At 41.8% G+C, this 25132-nt stretch overlaps 1 protein-coding gene across 1 annotated transcript in view; it reads left to right on the forward strand.

The window, feature by feature from the left end:
* The window catches only part of CLCN6 (chloride voltage-gated channel 6), a 49463-nt gene that overhangs the window by 6687 nt on the left and 17644 nt on the right, over nucleotides 1-25132 (forward strand). Inside the window, exons 4-12 of the mRNA XM_033921231.1 lie at nucleotides 320-385; nucleotides 612-678; nucleotides 1134-1240; nucleotides 1689-1815; nucleotides 3289-3356; nucleotides 13657-13715; nucleotides 14638-14770; nucleotides 19466-19579; nucleotides 19918-20084. Coding sequence (XP_033777122.1) covers nucleotides 320-385; nucleotides 612-678; nucleotides 1134-1240; nucleotides 1689-1815; nucleotides 3289-3356; nucleotides 13657-13715; nucleotides 14638-14770; nucleotides 19466-19579; nucleotides 19918-20084 — 908 coding nt within the window. The remainder of the gene's footprint in view (nucleotides 1-319; nucleotides 386-611; nucleotides 679-1133; nucleotides 1241-1688; nucleotides 1816-3288; nucleotides 3357-13656; nucleotides 13716-14637; nucleotides 14771-19465; nucleotides 19580-19917; nucleotides 20085-25132) is intronic.

The raw sequence follows: 25132 nt of genomic DNA on the forward strand, positions 1-25132 counted from the left end.
CTGCTAGTTTTCTTCCCCGTTTTCGGCGGGTGACCCGCGGCTAAAATGCGGTGGCCGTGGGTAAACCGCCACCGTGTCATTCTCTAGTCCTCATCCCCAACTCTTTTTCCCTCTTTTCTGTAGTGTTCCAAGCCTCAAGATGGCCTTTCGTGCCGAGACTCCCCGTGACAATAACCTTTTGCAAGCTTCTACATGTAGATCTTAGATTAACATCTGACATCTCTTCATTTGGCACTGAGCATACAGTAGCTGGCATACAGAGCAGATAATTTTTAACTTTCCATTCATAAACTCCTCTTTTTTTTTTGTTCCTAAACAGAGAACCCGGAAGTATGAGGCATTGATGTGGATAATGGTTTTTGCTATTGGAGTTTGCACAGGTTTGGTAAGATATCCAAGTGAAAGTGAGTGGGAGAGAAGCTGTTTCTGGTGGGTAGAGGGGTTGTGGGAGATGTGAGGGGCGGCAGCTAAATTGGGGTTTTCTTTGGGAGATAAAATTAATGACTAGAGCGTGAGTTGTTACAAAACTCTAGAAAAATGCCCATGTAGTGTTTCCTGATCTTTGTTTCTCTCTTTTTTCCCCCCATCCCCACCCCAAACTCCTCTGCCAGGTGGGGCTGTTTGTAGACTTTTTTGTTCGGCTCTTCTCTAAGCTTAAATTTAACCTGGTACAGAACTGTATCCTTTCTGTGGTTCCACAGTTGAAAGACAAGAGGAGCAGAAAAAATTGTAGAAACAAGTTTCATTCATATCTGTATGTAATGTTCACTGATCATATCTACACACATGTATTTTATTGCAGTTATGAGGGCACTGGAGCCCACCCGTGTGGCACAGACCTTACTAAGTTGAGTGCTGGTCGGGGGGGGGGGGGGCAAAGGATGAAAGCAACTAGGATTTGCCTGGATAACAAAAATCTTTATAGAGAGGAGCAGAGATGGCCAAGACCCTGTGTTGGGGTTGGGGGAGAGAGGCATCTGGGGCTTGCATGGCTGATGGCAGCCTTGCTTGAATTGGAAAGAAGACAGTAGCGGAAGATCATCTAGATGATAGGATGCCTGAAGCAAATACTGTACCTGCGTTCGGTCTGTCTTCACATTCCAACTCCCTGCTTCCTTGACCTAATCCTGCAGCTGTGGAGGACTGCAGTGAAAAGGGTTGCCTTGCTTTATCCCTCTTGGAACTGCTTGGAGTTAACCTGATCTTTGTCTTTTTTGCCAGCCTTCTTGTCTTGATTCAGGTGAGACTAAAGGGAACCATCTGAGGTGGAGAATAGTAGGGAGCATGCAAGCAACAGCAGAGGTTTTTAGGTAAAGTTTCCTGAAGGCCAAGTCCATTGTGAGTTTTGAAAGGAATAAGAGCTCCTGAGCAAACAAACTGAAAGCCTTAAATGGCTAAATCTTATCTTGATAGCTGTAGGATTTCTGTATAGTGTTTTTGTTCCAGTTTAGTCCAGTTATCTAGAGTGTTTATCAATACATTTAGAGGGTCAATCATACAATCTCTGGTCCAATTCATGTAGCTCACAGTAACATCCTTGTTTATATGTTTCCTCTATTGCAGTCCTTCCAAGCATCATCAAATGAATTTATGATGCAAAGTTTAGGTTGAAGGTAAATAACGGGAACAATTGTCTTTAGTTTGTCTTAGTTTCTGGTGATATTTATGTTTGAACTATTTTCCCATAGCCTGTTGCAGCTGGCTCAGGAATTCCAGAGATCAAATGTTACCTCAATGGGGTGAAGGTTCCAGGGGTTGTTCGCCTTCAAACACTGGTGTGCAAAGCTTTTGGAGTTGTCTTCAGTGTAGCAGGAGGTAAAAGCTGCTTGATTCTTGCGGTTTGCTGTCAGAACTTGGATGCAGCTGAAGTGACAATACTCTTTCATGCTTTCTGCTATATCCTGTATTTGTAAGAAAACGCAAATCCCTGATTACCTCCTAGGCTTGAAGGACATGCTGCACTGTTGGAGACACTGTCCTCTGCTAGATTGCCGCCCTTGGTTGAGATTTGAAAACACTGGCCCGGATTCTCAAACCTGTGCCGACATAGGCGGTCATTGTTCATATGTCGCATGCATCGTCGCAGGCTTTAGAATCACGTCAATACGAAAGATAGGTTGCTGGAAATATAGGCCAGTGTTTTTCGGGCCTACATTTCTGGTGCTTATCTTCATGAGAATCACGCCTACGTAGGCACCTTAGGCCTCTTAATGCCACTTCCAGCACTGGCCTCACCTACTTTGGCATGTGACCTAAAGCACGTATGTAGGTGTGATTCCAGCGCCTTTATTCTAGGCGCTAGTAAGTGCTTCAAATCTCTAAAAACACATTTGGCCATTGTTTTTAGTGTAAATCTTTTTATTGTTGTATAACAAACAAATAAGCACAGCAAACCACTAGCACAAGTTCGAGAAAACAAAAGTACAACAATAGGTAGGTTTGATTTTATCCCCCCCTCCCCTTAGGCTCACACCCTGTACCTCATCCACCCCCAACAAGCCATACCCAAGCCCCCAACCCCACCAACACCTCCCCTACCCCAATGCAGATACTACCATAATGTATGCTGAGCAAGCTGTGTTCTAATGCCGCTCAGCAAGTGCCTAACAGAGACTGACCCACACCGTCTCCACCCCCCACAGAAATCACCACCACAGCTCTCAAATCACTGATGAACTCACACCACCACAGCCACACCAACCATCCATACACCATACCAAGCACCCCGGGAAACATCTGAGGACAAGCAGAGCCTAAACTTAAAACGAGTTTAAGACCAAACTTCTGGCCCTAGGGGATAGCGATTGACTGTGGGAGTCCCAGATCAGCAAAAAAAAAAAAAAACCCACATGTTTCCGCTTGAGAGACAAACAGGCATGGCGTTGCTCCAAGAGCATCAAATTATGAAAGTGGTTCCTCCAAAGCCCAGTAAGCAGGTGCGGTCGGTTGCATCCAAACACTAAGTATGAGTTTCTTACCCAAAACCTTTCGAATCAATTGGGCATTGTTTTTAATGGAGGTATGGGCATCTACCGACACCTAGAAATCAACGCCGGTTCAAGAATCTAGGCCACAGTCCTCTTGTTTCAAACAATCTGATAAGTCTTTTGTATGTTTTGTTATTAACCTTTCTGTCCTTGTCATCTGTTTGCTGTTCTTCTCTTATTTGCAATGTGCCTGTACTGTAAATATTTGTGAACAAAGCTCTCGGATTCTGACTAGATTATATTCTAGATAACTGCCTCTAATGTGCCAATTAATAGGAATTATATTGCTGCTTCATTACAGGTCTCTTTGTGGGGAAGGAAGGTCCCATGATTCATAGTGGTGCCGTTGTAGGTGCTGGATTACCACAGGTTAGCACCATAACTGTGTCCAGATCTGCTGTGTTTTCTGGTGTTTTTCTTGTCCCAGGAACACTTGGGCCCTCTTTTACAAAGGTGTGCTAAGCGTTTTAGCGCGCATTTAAATCGACGCATGCGCTAACCGCTAACGCATCCATAGGATAACATATATGTGTTGGCGTTTAGCTAATATTTACTGCGCGCTAAAAAGCATAGCGCACCTTAGTTAAAGGGGGTTGGTCTTTGGGACATTTTAAGTCAAAAATAGGAGAGGTGAGGATGATTGTACAAACAAAATTTTCAGGGCTGAGAAGTCAAAGCAAATATATATAACACAGAAAGAAGACTTCTCAGGAGAAACATGGCCCATGTCGAGACCTCCTAACAAATTTAAGTTAAGTAGGATTTCTTTATCCTTCCTGCCATTGAAAAATTCAGTCAGATATTTCAGAAGAACACCTTATTTTCAACACTTAATAGCCATACACAGTGATGGAACGGTGGGTTCGGCTATAGGAACTTTGGCTCTTGGTCGGACTACACATATTCTGAGTGTATGCCTAAGTGTCCTTTACAGTAACTGAATCTTTTTCTAAAAATACGTTTGTGACCTTTCTCCTGAGAAGTCTTCTTTGGGACATTTTGCCATGTTTTGCTGTTCTGGGTTAGACAGCAGTATTGTAACTTTCCTTAAAATCCGAGTACATTTGGTTAGGTGGCAGAAGATTTTGTTTGATGGTTCTACAGAGGGGACCATGGAATAGGGAACATGCAGTGATGTGAAAGATTTATCCTCCTCCTGATTCCCCTGACTCTTTTATATACGAATGTCACATTGAATGATTTCTTTTTTTTTTTTTTTAATATCTTTATTCATTTTCAAAAATTATAACAAGTGTACAATATTCATACAAAAATACCTTAATTCAGCACTTGACATTCTTATTTGTATTACTCCAATTAAATAATTATATAAGAAACCCATCCCTCCCTCCCACATACCAATTTGTATTACTCCAAATAAATAGGAAGAAGCCCACCCCTCCCGTCCATATTCAATAAATAACAAATATCAATTATTATCCTTCAGAATCCCACCCCCTATCTTCTTCAATATTTTAGTGTTTAAGATGTCTGATCGTTAGAATAAATCGCCAATGGCCCCCAAATCTTTTTAAACTTATTATAATTACCTTGTTGCAGAGCAAATACCCTTTCCATCTAATTTTTTTTTAAACTGATTCTTGAACAGATTTCTTTAACATCAAACTTAAAACAAAGAATAAGTTCAAGTTTATTAATTTTAATATACCAACTATCGACGCCACAGATCTCAAGGCAGCTTCTTCTCTCACAGAATCAACACTTCTACTGGCACATCCTAGGTATAGGGAAAGCCAGGAATGTTATCACAGACCCTGTGTTAGAGGTAATATGTACTTAGCTTCTCTCACAAGCTGTATCTGCCAACAATTTCAAGTTAGGAGGCTAGCAAATACAAAGCGTAGAAACAGATTGGGGAATCAATGCCCTCTCTAGGCTTTCTCCACAGCATGTGGTAGCTAAAGATAGAACCCGTTTTCTTTACATAAAAGGAGAGAGAGAGAGACTACAGTCATGTGCTTCCCCAATGTACTCTGGGTGTTTGGCTTAAAGACACACACTCTCACTGTTTACGTATCTAAGAAAAGCCCTTTGCACTGCAGCTATGCACACTGAGAGCCAGAGGCTCCACTTACTAATCTCTCAACAGTGTATAATATTTGCATCTTAAACAGCACTCTATTCACATGAATATGGGGACAGAACAAACTGCTAGTTTCAGGTGCCACATCATTTCTATTGGGATCAGGTTAGGACTTTGACTCGGCCAGTCCAAGACTTTCATTTTGTTCCTCTTCAGCCAATCAAATTTAGACTTGCTTTTGCGTTTTGGATCACTGTCTTGCGGCATCAACTCATGGATAGGTAACCAAACATTCTTCTTAACCTTTTCCTATCGTAATAAATTTTACATTACACTGGTACCAATTGTAATTATTTTAGCAAAGATTTGTATTATTCACCGTTATCATTTACAGCTATTGTAAATTATCCCTCAGGGATCACCCCTATCCCCTATTCTCTTTAACATTTATATGTCTTCCCTGAAACTCCTCCAATTATCCCCCCTCAAAACAATCTACACATACACTGATGACATCCTTGTCTTCCTTGAGACAGACCAGAACCTCACCAACCTCCACGAGAACATTACAGCTTGCATAATGAGACTCTATTCCTGGTCCTTCTCGGTACAGATGAAATTGAATGAAACAAAAACAAAATTACTCTATCTCGGCCCAAAATTAGAACACCTGCCCACCCTCTTCACACTACCCTCAGGTGCTGCACTGCAGCTTGAGTTCTCAAGCAAGGTCCTTGGCATCATTATCGAGTCTTCTCTCTCCCTCAATGACCACCTCAACTCCTTGGCTAAATCATTCTTTTTCAACCTCCACATGCTGAGGGAAGTAAGATCCTATTTTCGCCAACAACATTTTGCCGTCCTTGTCCAATCCATCATCCTCTCCAAACTAGACTACTGCAATGCCATCTACTTAAGCCTATCAAAAAAAAAGTCTTCAAAGACTCCAGCTAATCCAGAATACTGCAGCCAAGTTGATCTTTGCAAAACGCAAGTCTGACCATGTCTCCCCACTCCTAGCCAAACTTCACTGGCTCCCAGTGATTTCCAGAATCCATTTCAAATGCTCCTGCCTGGCTTTTAAGATCATTCATGGCATCCTTCCTCCCTTAATCCTACTATCTTACAACTCCTCGAGTCCTGACTCTACCAGACCCGCCCAAAGGTATAAACTATCCTTCCCCTCTCTACACGGTATTCGCTATGCAGGCAAACTGGTAAAATCCCTTCTCTTCAGAATCGCAGATCTTTGGAACAACCTTACTACCCCGCTGTGGAACCTGGGCTCCCTCCAATTATTCCGCAAGCAATTGAAAACCTGGCTTTTCACTAAAATGTAATTCTATCCCCCCTTACTCTTCTCTTCTATGTATAAGTTCATGTAAACCTTTTTTTTCCTTCTCTTCCTATATTTTAAGTTCTTGTAAACTGTGCCGAGCTCCACATCCGTGGAGATGATGCAGTATATAAACTTAAGGTTTAGTTTAGTTTAGTAAACATAATGTAAATAAGTCATAAGTCTGTAAATTCAAATATTTTGTGATCCTGGATCTTTATTAGTCCATACAGACTGTTTATCCACTGTCTGTCATTTTTGGACTGTCCCGTCATCCGGGACACACGATAGGAAAAGGTTAAGAAGTTTCTGGTACAGTGCAGAATAAATGGTACCTCCACCATGTTTTGACTGTCAGTGTGATGTTCTTATTGTGAAATGCTGTACAGTAAAACCTTGGATTGCAAGTAACTTGGTTTGCAAGTGTTTTGCAAGACATTTTATTAAATTTTAACTTAATATACAAGCAATGTCTTGCAATACAAGTACATACAGTATACACACATCACAACTGAGCCAATGGTTCTTCTGTCTCTGACGCTGCAAGAGTGTAATGACTGTTCTAAATGAGCAAGGTCTTGCAATATGAGTACATATACACACGTCACATCATCACAACTGAGCCGATGGGTCTTCTCTCTCTGATTCTATGGGAGTGTAGTGACTGTTCTAAATGAGCAAGATCTTGCAATACGATTACGTATAGTATTTTGTATTAAAGTTTTTGGGTTGTGGAATGAATCGTCTGAGTTTCCATTATTTCCTATGGGGAAATTCGCTTTGATATACAAGTGCTTTGGATTACAAGCATGCTTCTGGAGCGAATTATGCTCGCAAACCAAGGTTTGACTGTATTTGCTTTATGCCAGGCGTAATGGGACCTATGTTGCCCAAAGAGTTCCATTTTGACTCGTCTGTCCATAGAACATTATCCCAAAAGGCTTGAAGATTATCCAGGTGTGGTTTTGCAAATGTGAGACAAGCATTGATGTTACTCTTGGATAGCAGGTGTTTCTGCCTTGCTACTTTCATATGAATCCAATTTTTTTCCTAGGCTCTTATTTTTGTGAAATAACAAACTCTGATCTTAAATGCTGTTGTGAATGACTTGGGAATGCATATTTTCTCAGTAGAGTTTAGGAACTTCAGAAAGGAATTGACTAGATCACATTGCTGGATGTTTTAAAATTTTGACTGGCAAAAAAACCCCAGCAAAGTGGATGAGAAAAAGTCTGTATTTGGAACTTTATATACCGTATCAAGGTTGAAAGCATAAATACACAAAAAGCCCAACATCTGTTATAATAAAACCCTAAGCTCGCATGTGCACTCCTACCTGTGTGTTCTGTGATCCGTATGTCCGTGGTGGCAGGAGTGCGCATGTGCGCTTAGGGTTCTATTACCTTGGGAGAAAAAATGGCACCACACTCGCAGAACTCCCAAGGATGTTCTGAGCGAAGTTATTTTTAAGTTCTAAGCCACGGTGGCGGCTCCTCTCACGAGCCCCACCTGAGTCGGAGAAGTCTTCCAACGCAGGCGGGGATCGTGAAACGAGCTGCCGTGGCAGCTTTAAACTTAAAAATACCTCCGGCACAGAACTAAATGGTCGGCGAAAGAACGTCTGACATTTCACGCGATCCTGGTCGCTCCTCACACACACTAGCAGGCAAAAGAGCTTCCCACGCACCTGAGCAACCTAAGCGCCGGCCACTCTGCTCTTCAGCTCCTCCAGGCAGCGGCAGACCTATCCACAGTCAGGAAGTACTATAAGGCCCTCTGCTGCTCTTCTGTCTGCCCTCCTCTTCTAAACAGCCAGATGCTGGACAGGGGAATCAGGTAAGGGTGCTGCAGTACAGGGGGAGCAGGGAAGAGGTGCTGCTTGGCAGGGGGGGGGGAGGAAACAGGAAGGGAGGCTTACTGATGGACAGGAGGAGCAGGGAAGAGGTGCTGCTGGGCAGGGGGGATGTAACAGGAAGGAAGGCCTACTGCTGGACATGGGGAGCAGGGAACAGGTGCTGTTGGGCAGGGGGAAGGTAAAATGAAGGGAGAAGGGCTGCTGCTGGACAGGGGGGAGGTAAAAGGAAGGGAGAAGGGCTGCTGCTGGACAGGGGGAGCAGTGAAGGGGTGGTGGTGGACACAGGGGAGGTAAAAGGAAGGGAGAAGGGCTACTGATGGACAGGGGGAGGAAAGAGAGACAGAAAGAAAGACAGATAGCAGGAGGGAGAGAGGCAGAAAGACAGACAGACAGAAAGCAGCCAAGGAGAGAAAAATAAAAGGACAAAGACACACATCTATTCTAGCACCCGTTAATGTAACGGGCTTAAAGACTAGTAAGAACATAAGAAGTGCCTTTACTGGGTCAGACCGGAGGTCCATCATGCCCAGCAGTCCGCTCGTGCGGCGGCTCGACAGGTCCAGGACATGTGTAGTAGTCCTTCTATCCCCTTTTCCATCAGAAAATTGTCCAATCCCTTGTTGAACCCTAATATCGTACTCTGTCCTATCACGCCCTCTGGAAGCACATTCCAGGTGTCCACCACCCGTTGGGTAAAGAAAAACTTCCTAGCATTGGTTTTGAATCTGTCCCCTTTCAACTTTTCCGAATGCCCGCTCGTTTTTGTAGTTTTTGAAAGTTTGAAGAATCTATCCCTCTCCACTTTCTCTATGCCCTTCATGATCTTATAGGTCTCAATCATGTCCCCTATAAGTCTTCTCTTCTCCAGGGAAAAGAGCCCCAGTTTCTCCAGTCTCTTAGTGGAAGGAAGGTTTTCCATTCCTTTTATCAAATGTGTCGCTTTCCTCTGAACCCTCTCGACTATCGCCATATCCTTTTTAAGGTACGGTGACCAATATTAGGCGCAGTAATCCAGATGCGGATGCACCATCGCCCAATACAATGGCAGGATAACTTCTTTCGTTCTGGTTGTAATACCCTTCTTGATTATACCTAGCATTCTATTCGCTCTCTTGGCGGCCGTTGCGCACTGTGCTGACGGCTGCATTGTCTTGTCCACTATTACCCCCAAGTCCCTTTCTTGGGTACTCTCACTCAATAACATCCCTCCCATCGTATAGCTGTACCTTGGGTTTTTGGTTCCTAGATGCAATACTTTACATTTCTCTACATTGAACTTCATCTGCCATCTCGTCGCCCACTCCCCTAGCTTGTTTAGGTCCCTTTGTAATTCTTCACAATCCTCTTTAGTCTGAGTGCCACTAAATAGTTTGGTGTCGTCTGCAAATTTTATTATTTCGCACTTCGTTCCTGATTCTATATCATTTATAAATATATTGAATAGCAGTGGTCCGAGCACTGACCCCTGCAGAACACCACTCGTGATCCTCCTCCAGTTCGAGTAGTGGCCCTTCACTCCTACCCTCTGCTTCCTACTCGCCAACCAATTTCTGATCCATCTGTGTACGTCTCCTTCCACCCCATGGTTCTTCAGTTTCCGAAGTAGGCGTTCATGGGGTACTTTGTCAAAGGCTTTTTGGAAATCTAAATATACGATGTCTGTGGGGTCCCCTTTGTCCATCCGTTTTTTAATTCCTTCGAAGAAGTGCAGTAAGTTCGTTAGGCACGATCTCCCCTTGCAGAAGCCATGCTGGCTTGTGATTAGAAGTTTATACCTTTCAAAATGCTCATCGATGCTGTCTTATCAGCGCTTCCGCCATTTTCCCCGGAACCGAAGTCAGACTCACCGGTCTGTAGTTCCCCGGGTCACCTCTTGAACCCTTTTTAAAGATGGGCGAAACATTGGCTATCGTCCAATCCGGGATCACGCCTCTTTTCGGGGATAGATTTCAAACTAGCTGTAGTAGTTCCGCTATTTCTTCCTTTAGTTCTTTCAGAACCCTTGGGTGGATTCCATCCGGGCCCGGCAATTTGTCAGTTTTTAATTTTTCTAGCTGCCTGCGTACATCTTCAAGGCTTATTTCCATGGATGTTAGTTTATCTGTTTGGTCTCCTTTGAAGATTTGCTCAGGTTCCGGTATGTTGGATGTTTCCTCTTTTGTAAATACAGACGAAAAGAACATGTTTAGTCCCACTTCTTTCTCCTCCTTCACCACTCCCTTCCTGTCTCCGTCATCCAGCAGTGCCACCTCCTCCCTAGCCGGCTGCTTCCCTTTAACATATCTGAAGAACGGTTTGAAATTTCGTGCTTCCTTGGCTAACCTTTCTTCATATTATCTTTTGGCTTTTCTAACCACACGGTGACATTCTTTTTGATACTTCCTGTGTTCTTTCCAGTTCTCCTCAGTTTTGCCCTTCTTCCATTTTCTGAATGAATTCTTCTTATCACCTATCGCTTTCTTCACTTCTTTGATTATCCACGCCGGGTCTTTTGTTCGATCCTTTTTGCACCCTTTTCTGAGGGCTGCATTAGGAGTTAATGAGAACTGTCAATGAATATATAAATATGTTGTATATATCAGTGGTTCCCAACCCTGTCCTGGAGGACCACCAGGCCAATCGGGTTTTCAGGCTAGCCCTAATGAACATGCATGAGAGAGATTTGCATTTAATAGAAGTGACAGATATGCAAATCTGCTCCATGCATATTCATTAGGGCTAGCCTGAAAACCCGATTGGCCTGGTGGTCCTCCAGGACAGGATTGGGAACCACTGGTATATATTGCACATATTTTTATGATTTATACTAAGTAGACCACAGCCATACAAAATAACTATTAAAACTAAGAATCAAAAAAAATCCATTAAAAAGAAGGTGTCCATATATCAAAATCATAAATAAAAACATAATATGAATCTAAAAAAATCCTCATTCAAACTAGCACCTTAATCTTATAAAAATTGCTTAGTTTATTCCAAAAAAATCAGATAGTTTGTCATAAAAGCATGCAGGCATAATTCACAGCACAGGAATCATTCACTCAGCCACTTGCCAGCTCTGTGCAGTTATAACTTGCAGTTGTGATGAAACTGTCACCGCTGTTGCCTGACTAGCTTTACGTGCTTGCTAGAGCAATGTCCAAGTTTATTAAAACTTACTATCCCACACCAAGGGTCAGAGCCTTCTGAGCAGCTTACAATCTAAAAGTCCAGACAATTAAAATTTACATAAATCAATATAAAAATAAGAATAGAAATAAAACAATTTAAAATTAATTTAAAATTACATAAACTAATAATCAATACAAACAAACAAATAAAAATAAAAATTTTTTCTAGTCTCTCCAGGATTCTCTCCATACCAGACTGCTGCTAACCTTTCTCATATGCATCAAAAAAAGGAAATGGTCTCTTAATTCAGTTTTAAATTTATCTAAATTCCCTAACAGTCTGTTTACCATTCCAAAGCTGAGGGCCCTTCAAAGAAAATGTTGCGGCTCTAATATGTTCATGAATTATTTCATGACACAATGGTACTATAAGACGTCTTTATTTTCTGATCTAAGTGATCTAGATGGCACATATAAATTCAAACGATGTGCCAAATAAGGGGGTTCATGTAACAAAAAGAGGACTTCTATTAGTGAATGCTTAGTATTGCCTTTTGCAGTACTGTACATGGGGACATATCCCTCATTGGAGGAAGGTAAAAGATGTTTTGCTATTCGCTGAGATAGAATGGTGGGGCTGGTTATTTAAGAGGCAATCCAACTATGATCAAAAGTCTACCTCGTACACGTTGCCAAACTGCTCATTAGCATGCAAAAATCCAAAAAAGTGGAGAAAAAGACCTCAGAAAAACATTTTTGCTCCTTATTTTCAGTACATTGTCCTGCAGTGGCGCTAGCACATAGGAACATAACAATAGCCTTACTGGGTCAGCCCAATGGTTCATCAAGCCCAGTAACCCATCCTTACGGTGGCCAATCCAGGTCACTAGTACCTGGCCAAAACCCAAAGAGTAGTATCATTCCATGCTACCGATCCAGAGCAAGCAGATTCTTCCCCCATGTCTTAATAACAGATTATGGACTTTTCCTCCAGGAATTTGTCCAAACCTTTCTTAAAACCAGCACAGTCATTGGTCTCTCAAAAAACTCCACAAAAATATATCAACTCTTCTCATTTTCTTCAATAATAATGAATATGTAGTCAGGAACTTATCCTCATAGTTGCCAGGGACGGTCAGTCCCAGGCAGAAAGAAAATTCTATTGCTGATATCCACTGCAAAGAAAGATAGAGGCAAACCCAAATATTCAGTCAGACCCAACAGCAACCCTGTTTTGCAAAAAGCTATATCAAGGGCTCTGGCCATTTCATCTCCCAAATACAGCAACAAACAGCACATGAAAGGAATCTGGTCCCTTTAAAGACTCACCGGTACCGACATATTGGGGATAACAGTCCCCTAAGCCAATGCATGCCAAAGCTTGTACAGATGAGTGCAATTTGAAAGTTTTGCTATACAAGCTTGTCTTTTTTTAAAGTGTTTAATAAATATATGAATAAGGGTTGAAAAAGATTTATAAGAAAAAATGAAATAGTGGACTAATGATGAAGGAAGTGTGGAAGACTGGATGGTTTACAACAACTACCTAGCCATAAAGTGACACCGCTGAAGTCAAAATTAAAATTCTATTTGAGAGTGAGGCTATATTGGTCTAGGCCAGAGGTAGGCAATTCCAGTCCTCGAGAGCTGGAGCCAGGTCAGGATATCCACAATAAATATGCATGTGAGATTTGCATCTCAAGGAGGCAGTGCATGCAAATCCATCTCGTACATATTCATTGTGGATATTCTGAAAACCTGACCTGTCTTCGGCTCTCGAGTACTGGAATTGCCTACCCCTGGTCTAGGCATCATGTGTAGATAGCATATTATTATTCATTAATTAGCAAATGCATCATATAATAAACTTGTCTAAGTCTGATTAATGTAGAGAACATGGTGATGATTACTTTAACATTTAATTAAAAATGGATGATTAGAAACAAATATTCTGTATAAGGAAGATATATTTATAAAATGTGGCCATCTCTAGGAAAAGGTGACTAAAATAGTAGACCTAAAATGTTGAGACTGACCAATTTTCTTTTCTTCTCTTCCCCCCCCCCCCCAAGTCATGAGTCTATAAGCAATCTGAAAAAGTTACATGTTTACATTTTTCTAACTTTTATTTTTTTATATAAAAGGATGGGGTTTGGACTGTTTATTATAAAATTGTTTGATTTAACAGAAAACCTTAAGTTTTTTTGTTTTTGGAGACTTTAGTCACATTTGCCCAGAGATGGTCACAGATAGCCTGAACCATAGCTATTAAAAATAACAATTTGCTTTGCCAGTAATGACAGATTCTCATGTCCTTATTTCAGTTCCAGAGCCTCTCTCTACAGAAGATCCGGTTCAATTTTCCCTTTTTCCGCAATGACAGGTATTATGGGTTTGGGAGAGCTGGAGAGACAATTGATTTTAGAGGCACTTCTTCAAGAAAGTGAAGTAATTATTGCTATTTACATGTTGACCCCAGGCCTTCTCACACATTATAGCCTTTGAGAAGTTAAAATAGGCAATGTTTTCTTTTATTGTTTGATGGCTCATGGTCTTATGAAGTGCCCCAGGGAGTTTGCTGCATGCCTTTAAGATAAGCATAACAATCTATGGCAATGCACATTCAATATATAGCTTCTTATCCAGCCTGTGTTTAAAGCATAGTCCCAACAAATAACATCTGGATAAATTCAAAGTATACGAATATCTTTAGGACACCTCAGCCCCACCACTCCACCGCTGATTTATATTGTACCTGCGGGAAGAATTACGTGGTGCCTCATCATTGGCCTTCCTTTTCGATATCATTAAAGTGTCTTTGTGCCAACTTCAATGTTGTTTGTTTTGGCTGAACATTAAGTTAAGTACTGAAGCACTTTATATTTATATATTTATGTACTAGATATTAATTCTCTATTTAAACAAACAACATTGAAGTTGGCACAAAGACACTTTAATGATATTGAAAAGGAAGGCCAATGATGAGGCACCACGTAATTCTTCCCGCAGGTACAAGATAAATCAGTGGTGGGGCCGAGGCATCCTAAAAATATTCCTATACTTTGAATTTATCCAGATGTTATTTGTTGGGACTATGCCTTTAAGATAAGGCCAGTATATTGTGTATTACACTCTTTTTAGATCTTGGTTTATAGGTGATGACAATTTTCCATAGTTAGGCTTATGTCACTGCGCCATGCTGTTGGTATCCAAAAATGGAGGGGCATTGCCCAGTTTGATTGGTGTTTGGAGGCTGGAAGGATCCTTCATCCTTTTAAATCTTACTTCTTTTTTTTTTTCTCTAGGGACAAGAGGGACTTTGTATCAGCTGGAGCTGCTGCTGGAGTTGCTGCTGCCTTTGGGGCTCCTATAGGAGGGACCTTGTTCAGCTTGGAGGAAGGGTCTTCCTTCTGGAACCAGGGGCTCACGTGGAAAGTGGTGAGAAAGCATTTTTGTGGAGAGAGACAGAGTGCAGGAAAAATATCAGATCAGGGAGTGCAATATTTGAAAGCATGTGAAGTCTTGGCAGTGGACTTTGGGAGTTATTTAAAGTGACCTGAACATGCTCACTGGTTACCGGTCGAACACCGAATTAGCTATAAAATCTTATTAACTTTCACTACTCGTTCATTCAATCAACCAGTATTTATTGACCGACTTCTTATTCCCTATCACCCTGCTAAATCTCTTCGTTCCACATCACACAATCTCTTAATTGTACCATCTCTCAAATTGATCAACACCTTGAGATCTAATAACTTTGCTGTGACTGCTCCTACTCTATGGAGCTCATTGCCTCTCCATTTGCGGATGGAATCCTCTCTAAAACAATTTAAAGCAAAACTCAAAACTTTCTTATTTGAGGATGCTTTCGGTTAAAACTGTCCTTTTCAGGACTAAACTAATTGCAGTCTCTCTCCCTACCCATTGTGCTTTATTTTAAATGCTGTAGTTCTTCCCTTTTCCCTATTTGTGTGTAGTTTATCTCTTAGTCTCAGTCTACGGTTTTGTTTTGGTTGTTTTTTTTTTGTTAATTAATACTGTCTTGCTTTTAATATATCCATACTAATTTGTTTTGTTATTTTTAAAGATTTCCCTCTTTTTATTATTGCTGTACACCGCCTAGAAATTTGTATAAGCGGTATAACAAACTTTTTAATAAACTTGAAACTTGAAACTTTTATAAAATTTTCCAAGGAAATATAAAGGTAGGCATTTAGAAAACATAGCTGAGGGCAGAGCACTTGTAGGATTGTTTTGTAGAATATGTGCCTAAACAACAATTACCAGCACACATATGCACTTACTTGTGCTTACTTGTGCTTTGCAGCAGATGTAACTTTGTGTGCACATGGATGTTGTTCTGAAAATGCCCCTCTACGAGTCAGAATTGGATGTTGTGAGCAGGAAAAACATTGGGGGTTTCCTGCTCAGAAATGAGTGAGAATGTCCAAAATGAACAGCCGTGTTCCAAAATAAACCAACCAATTTATGAGCGCAAAAAAAAACGGGATAAGGATGTCAATTCTGGCAATATTTATACACAAATTTCCACAGACATCCCTGCAGAGCAGAGGGGTGGCCTAGTGGTCCATGCAGTGAACTTTAATTCAGGTCTCACAGGTTCATATTCCACTGTAATTTCGGTTATTTAAAAATGATTAGCTCTTCAGAGCCAGGGAAATACCTGCAAGCCTGAAGACTATTGAGGTAGTGTACAGTCAGGTACAGTAGAAACATAGAAAGATGACGGCAGAAAAGGGCTACAGCCCATCAAGTCTGCCCACTCTTCTGACCCACCCCATCAAGTCTGAGTGCTAATGACCCAGATCCTTAGCTCGACCCCCATAGGGATCCCACGTGGATGTCCCATTTATTCTTAAAGTCGAGCACGCTGGTGGCCTTGACCACCTGCACCGGAAGTTTGTTCCAGTGATCTACAACCCTTTCTGTGAAGAAATACTTCCTGGTGTCACCATTAAATTTCCCTCTGAGTTTGAGCAGGTGCCCCCTTGTGACCGAGGGTCCCCTGGGGAAGAATATATCGCTTTCCTGCCTCGACACGACCTGTGATGTACTTAAATGTCTCAATCATGTCTCCCCTTTCTCTACGCTCCTCAAGAGTGTATAGCTGTAGTTTGCCCAGTCTTTCTTCGTATGAGAGACTCTTGAGTCCGGAGACCATTCTAGTGGCCATTCGCTGGACAGATTCAGCTCGAAGCACATCTTTTTGGTAGTGTGGTCTCCAAAATTGCACACAGTATTCCAGGTGAGGTCTCACCATGGTTCTGTAAAGCGGCATTATGACTTCAGGTTTGCGGCTGATGAAGCCTCTATTGATACATCCCAACATTTGCCTTGCCTTGGATGAGGCCTGCTCCACTTGTTTGGCAGCCTTCATATCTGCACTGACGATTACTCCCAAGTCCCGTTCTTCTGAAGTCCTAGTTAGTGTTTCCCCGTTTAAGGTGTAAGTTTTGCATGGATATCTTTAATAATTAGGTATAGTAGGTATATATCAGTTTCTGGAAGGCTCACAATTTAGAGGCAAAAAAGAGTTGGAAGTGGGATTTGAACCTGGTCCCCTGGCTTATAGTCTACTGCAGTGACCATTAGGCTGCCCTTCAGACCTAATTGCTGCTGTGGACAGAATGCCATAATATCTAATAATGTCAGGGAACCTGTTTTCCTTTTTCAATGTCATTTTCAGGAGTGAGGGGGGAGGGACAGTAACCACTGGGGGATTAAGGATGGATCATTTCAAGTGTAAATGTCCTTTTAAGGATTTAAATTTTTTTTTTTTTATGAGTCCACTTGTATTGGACTTACAGTCAAACCTCGGTTTGCGAGTAACCCAGTTTGCGAGTGTTTTGCAAGAAGAGCAAAGCATTCTCGCAAAACTTGTCTCGCAAACCGAGTGTTACTGTTGACTCGATTTGCGAACACCCAACACCCCCCCGAGAACTGGCATCGCACCCCTCCCCCCCGTGTGAACCGGCACCCCCCGCCTGAACAACTTGAAAACTTACCCCCCATCTGGCACCGGCACACAGCCCACAGGATGAGCCGGTGCCGCTTGAAGATCCTCCTGCCTCTGCCGGGCCTTGAGCATGCATCTGTGCATGCTCAAGGCCTTCTAATTCTCCCTCTCGCCGAGATTCTCGGCAGTTTCTGGTGGGCAAACTTAGGTTCCAGTTACAAGTATGAAAGAATGAACGCGGAATGTTTGGAATATAGTAACGCATTTAAAATGGTATGGAGCCCATTGACTGCATTTATTGAGTATAACACTATCACCTTACAAACAAACGCTGTCACACAAGTCAGTACTCACTACCTTATATAGGTATTTAAGAGAAAAACAGGGGTCTCAAGTGCTCACAATCAAAGGCCCGAGATATACTTCAAAGCCAGTGAATGATGTATTGAGCTATCATCAATCCCGTTTATTTTCTCTGTACCTTATAGTGGTTAATATTCTTTTTCTTAGTTAATATTCCTTGTGTTTAAATAATCATTCAATAATTTATTAATCCTTTGCCATTAAGTGCATTTCGGAACTACTTAGCTTATTTTTTCTTTTTCTCCCTCTTATTGATTTTCTATTGACTCTCTTGACTCTCTACGGAAGATCTCCGTTTCGCTCCCGTGTGTTTACTCGGGGCTTCATCAGGAAAGCGCCAAAGGTCACTCATAAAATCTCCAGCGCAATACTACTATTCTTTCTTTATTGCAAAGTGGAAACTACTTCATTCTGATGTTTCCTCTTCATCTGGAATGGAGGCTCTCCAGGTGAAGAGGAAACATCAGAATGAAGTAGTTTCCACTTTGCAATAAAGAAAGAATAGTAGTATTGCGCTGGAGATTTTATGAGTGACCTTTGGTGCTTTCCTGATGAAGCCCCGAGTAAACACACGGGAGCGAAACGGAGATCTTCCGTAGAGAGTCAAGAGAGTCAATAGAAAATCAATAAGAGGGAGAAAAAGAAAAAATAAGCTAAGTAGTTCCGAAATGCACTTAATGGCAAAGGATTAATAAATTATTGAATGATTATTTAAACACAAGGAATATTAACTAAGAAAAAGAATATTAACCACTATAAGGTACAGAGAAAATAAACGGGATTGATGATAGCTCAATACATCATTCACTGGCTTTGAAGTATATCTCAGGCCTTTGATTGTGAGCACTTGAGACCCCTGTTTTTCTCTTAAATACCTATATAAGGTAGTGAGTACTGACTTGTGTGACAGCGTTTGTTTGTAAGGTGATAGTGTTATTCACAATACGAATTAAGAGGAAGTGCATTTATTGAGTCACAATAATTATCATGTACCTTTCCTTTTATTTGATGGGTGGGTGGGTGGTGAAAGGGGAATGTATTATTGTTTGCTATACTTAATTATCTATATTATTGAAATTAAATATGTACTTCTTCTTTTATTAATTATGGGGAGGAGGGGCGGTGAAAATGATTTGTTTTTTGAATTATTTGTGTATTTAAAGTGTGCTCTGTGTAGTGTTTATGTTTAAATTTATTGTATGGCACTGTTAACATTTGAAAATTAATAAAGATTTTTTTTAAAAAGTGAAGCGTTAGAAAGCTTGCAATAAAAGTCTAGGAGTTTTGGTGAAGGAGTGAGTAAATTGGAGGATGGGAGAAGGGGCATTTGATAGGGCTAAGGGACATCCTTTGTAAGATAAATATGGAAATGGGTAAGATTCTGGAGTTTGGTAGGGTCCTGAGAATCTATAAACACACTAAGGCCCTCTTCTATCAAACTGCGATAGCGATAGCAGTTTTTAGCGCGAGGAGCCGCAATGAATGGCCTGCGCTGTTTTGGTACTTAAATTTTGAGTTGAGGGCTTGGCTCACAGCAGATTTGGGGAATCGTTGATTGGTAAATTGAGTTACCAGGTCTGCTCTATGTGACTTGCGTTTTGCTCCTGCACTGCAGGTTTATCACTTCTTGGGGTTTTTTTTCTATAACATCGCTGTCTGTGTATGGTCTCTTCCTTTTGTAAACCGCTCTGAACTGCTTGTGGAATTGCAGTATACAAAAATAAAGTTATTATTATTATTGTTGTTGTTTATATTAGCCTTTCTTTTTTGTGCTTGCTTTTTTTTTTCAGCTCTTTTGCTCCATGTCTGCTACTTTCACCTTAAATTTTTTCCGGTCTGGACTCCAGTTCGAGACTTGGGGATCCTTTCAGGCACCAGGGCTACTTAACTTTGGCGAGTTCAGGGTGAGTCTTACAGCTCATCTGCCTTATCATTCTATGAAAATATTAGAGTATACCCTGTTTTTCACAATTTTTAACCTAAAATTCTCCCTTTGCGTGGAGGTGGCATAAAATCTCAGTGCCACACATGGCATTACTTGAATGTGTATATCCTGGGAATAGTGTCAGTGATTGTGACTTAGCAATTCTCACCTGTTGAGAGGAATGATCCTTGGAGTGGAAGTGATTGCAGAAGAAGATTAAAGTTTCTTGTTATGTTTGAACAAATGTGCTCACGTTTCCCTCGCTGGCTGCCCTCTGCTCTTTGTGACACGTTCTCACTTGCTGCATTCTTTCTCCAGTGCTCTGATTCTGATAAGAAGTGCCACCTTTGGACTGCTGTGGATTTGGCTTTCTTCATCGTTATTGGGGTCATTGGGGGCCTTCTAGGTGCCACGTTCAACTGCTTGAATAAGCGACTTGCAAAATATCGCATGCAACATGTGCATCCAAAGCCAAATCTTGCCAGGTACCTGTGCTGCTTTTGCACCTGTTCTTCTTCCTCCTGCATCTATGGGGTTTGTATGGGGAGAGTTTGCATAGGCCTGGTCCTCTGAGGTTGTATTTGTGTGCAAGATGTAGTTTTGGGTGGGTGGATGTGTCTGTAAGTGTGGTGCATGGTGGGTGCTGTAATTTATGGTTTTTGACTCTTTTTTTTTTTTTTTTAATAGGAAGAGAGGTTCTAGAAACATAGAAACATAGAAAGATGACGGCAGATAAGGGCCATAGCCCATCAAGTCTGCCCACACTATTTACCCACCCTCTTAAATCTACTGACCCCCTAAAGAATAATTGTAATTATACTGTCACTCTACTGACCCGCTCATTCAGTCCTAGTGACCCTATCCCTTGGCATGACCTCGTAGGGATCCCACATAGGTATCCCATTTGTTCTTGAAGTCTGAGATGCTGCGTGCCTCGACCACCTGCACTGGAAGCTCGTTCCAATGCTCAATCACTCTCTCCGTGAAGAAGTATTTCCTGGTGTCTCCACGGAACTTCCCTCCCCTGAGCTTGAGCGGATGTCCTCTTGTGGTCGAGGGTCCCCTGAGAAGAAAGATATCATCTTCCACCTCTACCCGTCCCGTGATGTACTTAAATGTCTCAATCATGTCTCCCCTCTCCCTACGCTCCTCGAGAGTGTAGAGCTGCAATTTGCTCAGTCTTTCTTCGTACGGGAGACCCTTTAGCCCCGAGACCATCCTGGTGGCCATCCGCTGAACCGATTCAACTCTGAGCACATCCTTACGGTAATGTGGCCTCCAGAATTGAACACAGTATTCCAGATGCGGTCTCACCGCATCTAGAGCATTTGAGTTAGGAGGACAGGATGCAGCCTCTCTCTGCTCCGTGTTTCTTGGTTGATTGTAAAAGGGATTTTTCAGTTAGCGACAAAAGGGGATAAAATGCAGCTAAATCAAGTCAAAATTTTTTTAATTATTTATTAAACTTATAGCATTATCTTTTCTTAAAAAGCATTCAAGATAGTGAAAAATAAAACAACCTCCCAATCATTAAAATATATTGCTATCTTCTTAAGAAATGACATGGCGGGGTGGTGTGAGTGTCCCCTGTACACTGGAATCTTGCACTGGGTTTCCTCAAATAAATTTATAGGACTGTGCCATTCCGGGGCTTGTCCTACAACACTGGCACTGCGAGTATATTGAAAACCACTGGCCAGGTGTACTGATCTTCTACAGTACAGAATCTGCCTACAGATTGTATACACTCTTGCAGTACCAGCACTGCAGAACAGGTATAGTGAACTGACATGCAGTCATAGGATGTGTGCCAGATGGTCCTGACCCCTATTTTTTTGTTGTCTTTGGCCTCTTCCATCCCCCCAGACTGATTTCATTATTGTATGTGTTTTTGTAAAAATCCGTCGGGTGAGTGAAAGCCTCTCGATGTCCTTTTCAGATGAGAAGAATAAGCATCTTCCCCTCATACTGCAGGAAAACTTTCTTTTGTATATATGCAGCTGCTATAGTAGAAGGTTCTGAATATATCCCTGTGACCCTGGGCAAGTCACTTAATCCCCATTGCCCCAGGTAGATTAGGAGGAGCCCACAAGGACAGATAGGGAAAAATGATTGAGTACCTGAATGTAAACCACTTAGGTTATAAGCGATATAGAAATATGAAAAATAAATAAATATCTTGCCCTCTTATTCTGTAATTTTGGGGCCTAAATGGAAGCACTATTTCTACTCTCATATTGGCATTTATCTGGGCATGTATATACATGCGCCACTCGCAGCACTTATGCACACAACTCTGTGTAAATGGAAGGGGACGTTCTTCGGGGAGGATAGGGCATGGGTGGGACATGTGTATCTTTAAGAATACTGTGCTGAATTCTAAAGTTCTGCATTCAGGTCTGTGCGTTTATACCATTCTATTGATGGTGTTCACACAGGCGTCTAATAAATAGTGCCCTCAGGATAGTCCCCAAAGTGACAGACTGGGTCAGGACCTGGTTGAGTGGAAGGCGAAAGAGGGTAATGTCAATGGAGATCGCTCTGAGGAAAGGGATGTTACCAGTGTGTGCCACAAGGTTTGGTTCTTGGGCCTGTTCTTTTTACATTTTTGTAAGCGATATTGTTGAAGATCTAGTAAGATTTGTTTCTTTGCAGATGGTACCAAAATCTTGGGAGGGACCTTAGGCGTCTGAACCAATCAGGGCCTTAGGCTCCTCCCTGTGCATCACATGGTGCACCAGGGAGGGGAAGCCCCGTCATTTTCCATGTATACCCCTAATGGTGTGACTAACGTGAGAAAGGAGCTAGTGAAGATTGAGGTGTGGTCTGAAATTTGACAGCTAAGATTTAGTTCTAAGAAATGCAAAACCCAAGGGAATGGTACAATTTAGGAGGTGAACTTTTGTGCGCTAAAGAGGAGGACTTGGGGGGGGGGGGGGTGATAGTATGTGATGATCTTAAGGTGGCCAAACATGTTGAAAAAGTGACAGTGAAAGCTAGAAGGATGCTGGGATGCATAGGGAAGAAGAATGGCCAGTAGGAAAATGAAGGTATCGATGCCCCTGAACAATGGTGAGATCTCCATTAAAATATTGTGTGCAATTCTAGAGACCGCACCTTCAAAAAGATATAAACAGGATGGAGTCGGTCTAGAAGAAGACTACTAAAATGGTCAGTGGTCTACGCCATAAGACGTATGGGGACAGACTCAAAGATCTCAATATGTATACTTTGGAGGAAAAGTGGGAGAGGAGAGATGATAAAGAGATGTTTAAATATCTAAGTGGCATAAATACGTATGAGGAGATTCTCTTTCAACTGAAGAGGAAACTCAAGAGTGAGAGGGTATAGAATGAGGTTAAGAGGAGGCTGAGGAGTAATCTAAGGAAATACCTTTTTAAAGAAAAGGTGGTAGATGCAAGGAATAGTCTCCCAGTAGAGGTGGTGGAGTCAAAAATGGTGTCTGAATTCAAGAAAATGTGGGAATCTCTTAGGAAGAGGAGGTGCTGCGAATTGGCAGACTGGATGGGCCATTTGGCCTTTATCTGCTGTCATGTTTTTTAATTCTTTATTGATTTTTAATCAAAAACAATGTCATACAAATGAAAGAACAAAATATATTCCACATATTACACTATTATCTATACAGGTAACATAAATATCATTCAATAATTTCATTTTCCTGCATATAATACGGTAATACCATAATATATCCTAATATATAATACAAATAAAGAATAAAGTTACCCAAATATCACTATCAATATTTATTCCCCTCCCTCCAACCCCCCACCCCCCTGGATGTGTAAAGATAAATAAACCAAAGAAAATATGTTTTTACAAATTTAGTCAAAGTGAGCATGACTTATGCTAGTATTCTAGAATGGAATATCTGCATCCAGATGCCTTTATAGAATTAGCACTCAATGTTAATGCAGTGGTTTCCAACCTTTTTCGTATAAAGGGCCACAGTGTGACTACGAGAAAATTCTGAGAGCCACCAAAAGATTTCAAGCTTACACATACCACCAGCTTTGTAAACCACTTTGATCTGCTTGTTCAAACTGAGCATTAACCATTAAAAATTATTGAATCTACAACACTTCAAGGATATATTTTAAAAACTCGTGTTATTTTGTATTGTCATCAGTAGCAAATTCCATACATGAGACATCTGAGTAACGCGCTTAAGAGATTGTTTGCAGTTATCATATAAAGTGGGCAAGATTGAAATTAATACATTTACAGGATTTGAAGCGCATTTTGGCCAACTGTTTTTGAGGGCTGCAATGGAAGACGTTGGAGGACACACATTGGAAACCACTGCCTTAATATATTGCACTTACATTTTACCTATAGATTAGGCCCCTTCCTGTGCATCACATGGTGCACAGAGAAGGCCTTGGGAGGGACCTTAGGCATCTGAACCAATCAGGGCCTTAGGCTCCTCCCTGTGTATCACATGGTGCACCGGGGAGGGGAAAGCCTGTCATTTTCCATGGGCGGGGCTTGGAGCTGGAGGGACATTCTTCCCTCCAGCTCTCAATGTCTAGCAAAGGTACGGTGATGGGGGAGGATTCAGGGAGCGGGGGGGAGTGTTTCGACGAAGCATCCGGTGGCAGGAGGGAGTGGGCATCCCTGTTCCTTTTTTGGGGTGGCAAGAAAGAGGGGTCTCCATTAGCAGGAGGGAGTGAGCATCCTTCATGCTAGTTTTCTTTCGTGGGGTGGTCTCTGAAATGCAATGTCTATGCTAATACAAGTGGGAGAACACAGAAATCCCAGTCAGATTATATTTGCAAACCATGACGCAGGTTCCAAGTTTATAAAAATTTGATATGCCACCTTATCATATATTTCAAGGTGGTTGTACAATAAAAATTAGGGTAATACAAATAATATACCTTAAAAACATTAACATAACAGGACAGAAAACAAGACGCATGACTGGACAAACGGATACAAAGGAAAATGGGGAGAACTGCAATATTATTTTAAGAAAAGAGAGGGTACCAGGAAAAAAACCCCGAGGGGCGGGGTTGTAACAAGTAGGTCCAATATAGATGGACTAAAAAAAGTTTTAAAATCCTTATAAGGACAGTTAAACTTGGAAAGCATCTTTAAAAAGGAGCATCTTAAGAGAAGACTTAAATTTCTCAAGGGTTGTTATTAGAGAATGACATGGGGAAAAAATCTGTCCCGGTCACTGCCCCATCCCCTTCACCGCCCCCTCCCCGCAGCATCCACCCTTCCCTCTCGCCACCTCACTGCCCCTCGGCACCCCTTGCGCTGGTCCGTGCATCTCCCTCCCTCACCTTCTTAGCGCGTTTTAAGGTTTCAAACTTGTTAAAAGCCGCCGGAGTGTTCGTGCAGTCACGTGCGTGAGTGGGCGGAAATCTTCTCCTCTGACGCAACCGGAAGTTGCATCAGAGGAGAAGCTTCTGCCCATACACGCACGCGACTGCACGTACGCTCCGGCGGCTTCCAACAAGTCTGAAACCTTAAAACATGTCGTAAAGTTAAGGGGGAGGGAGGG

This window comes from Geotrypetes seraphini, chromosome 15, assembly GCF_902459505.1.
Source record: "Geotrypetes seraphini chromosome 15, aGeoSer1.1, whole genome shotgun sequence".
Taxonomy (NCBI): Eukaryota; Metazoa; Chordata; class Amphibia; order Gymnophiona; family Dermophiidae; genus Geotrypetes; species Geotrypetes seraphini.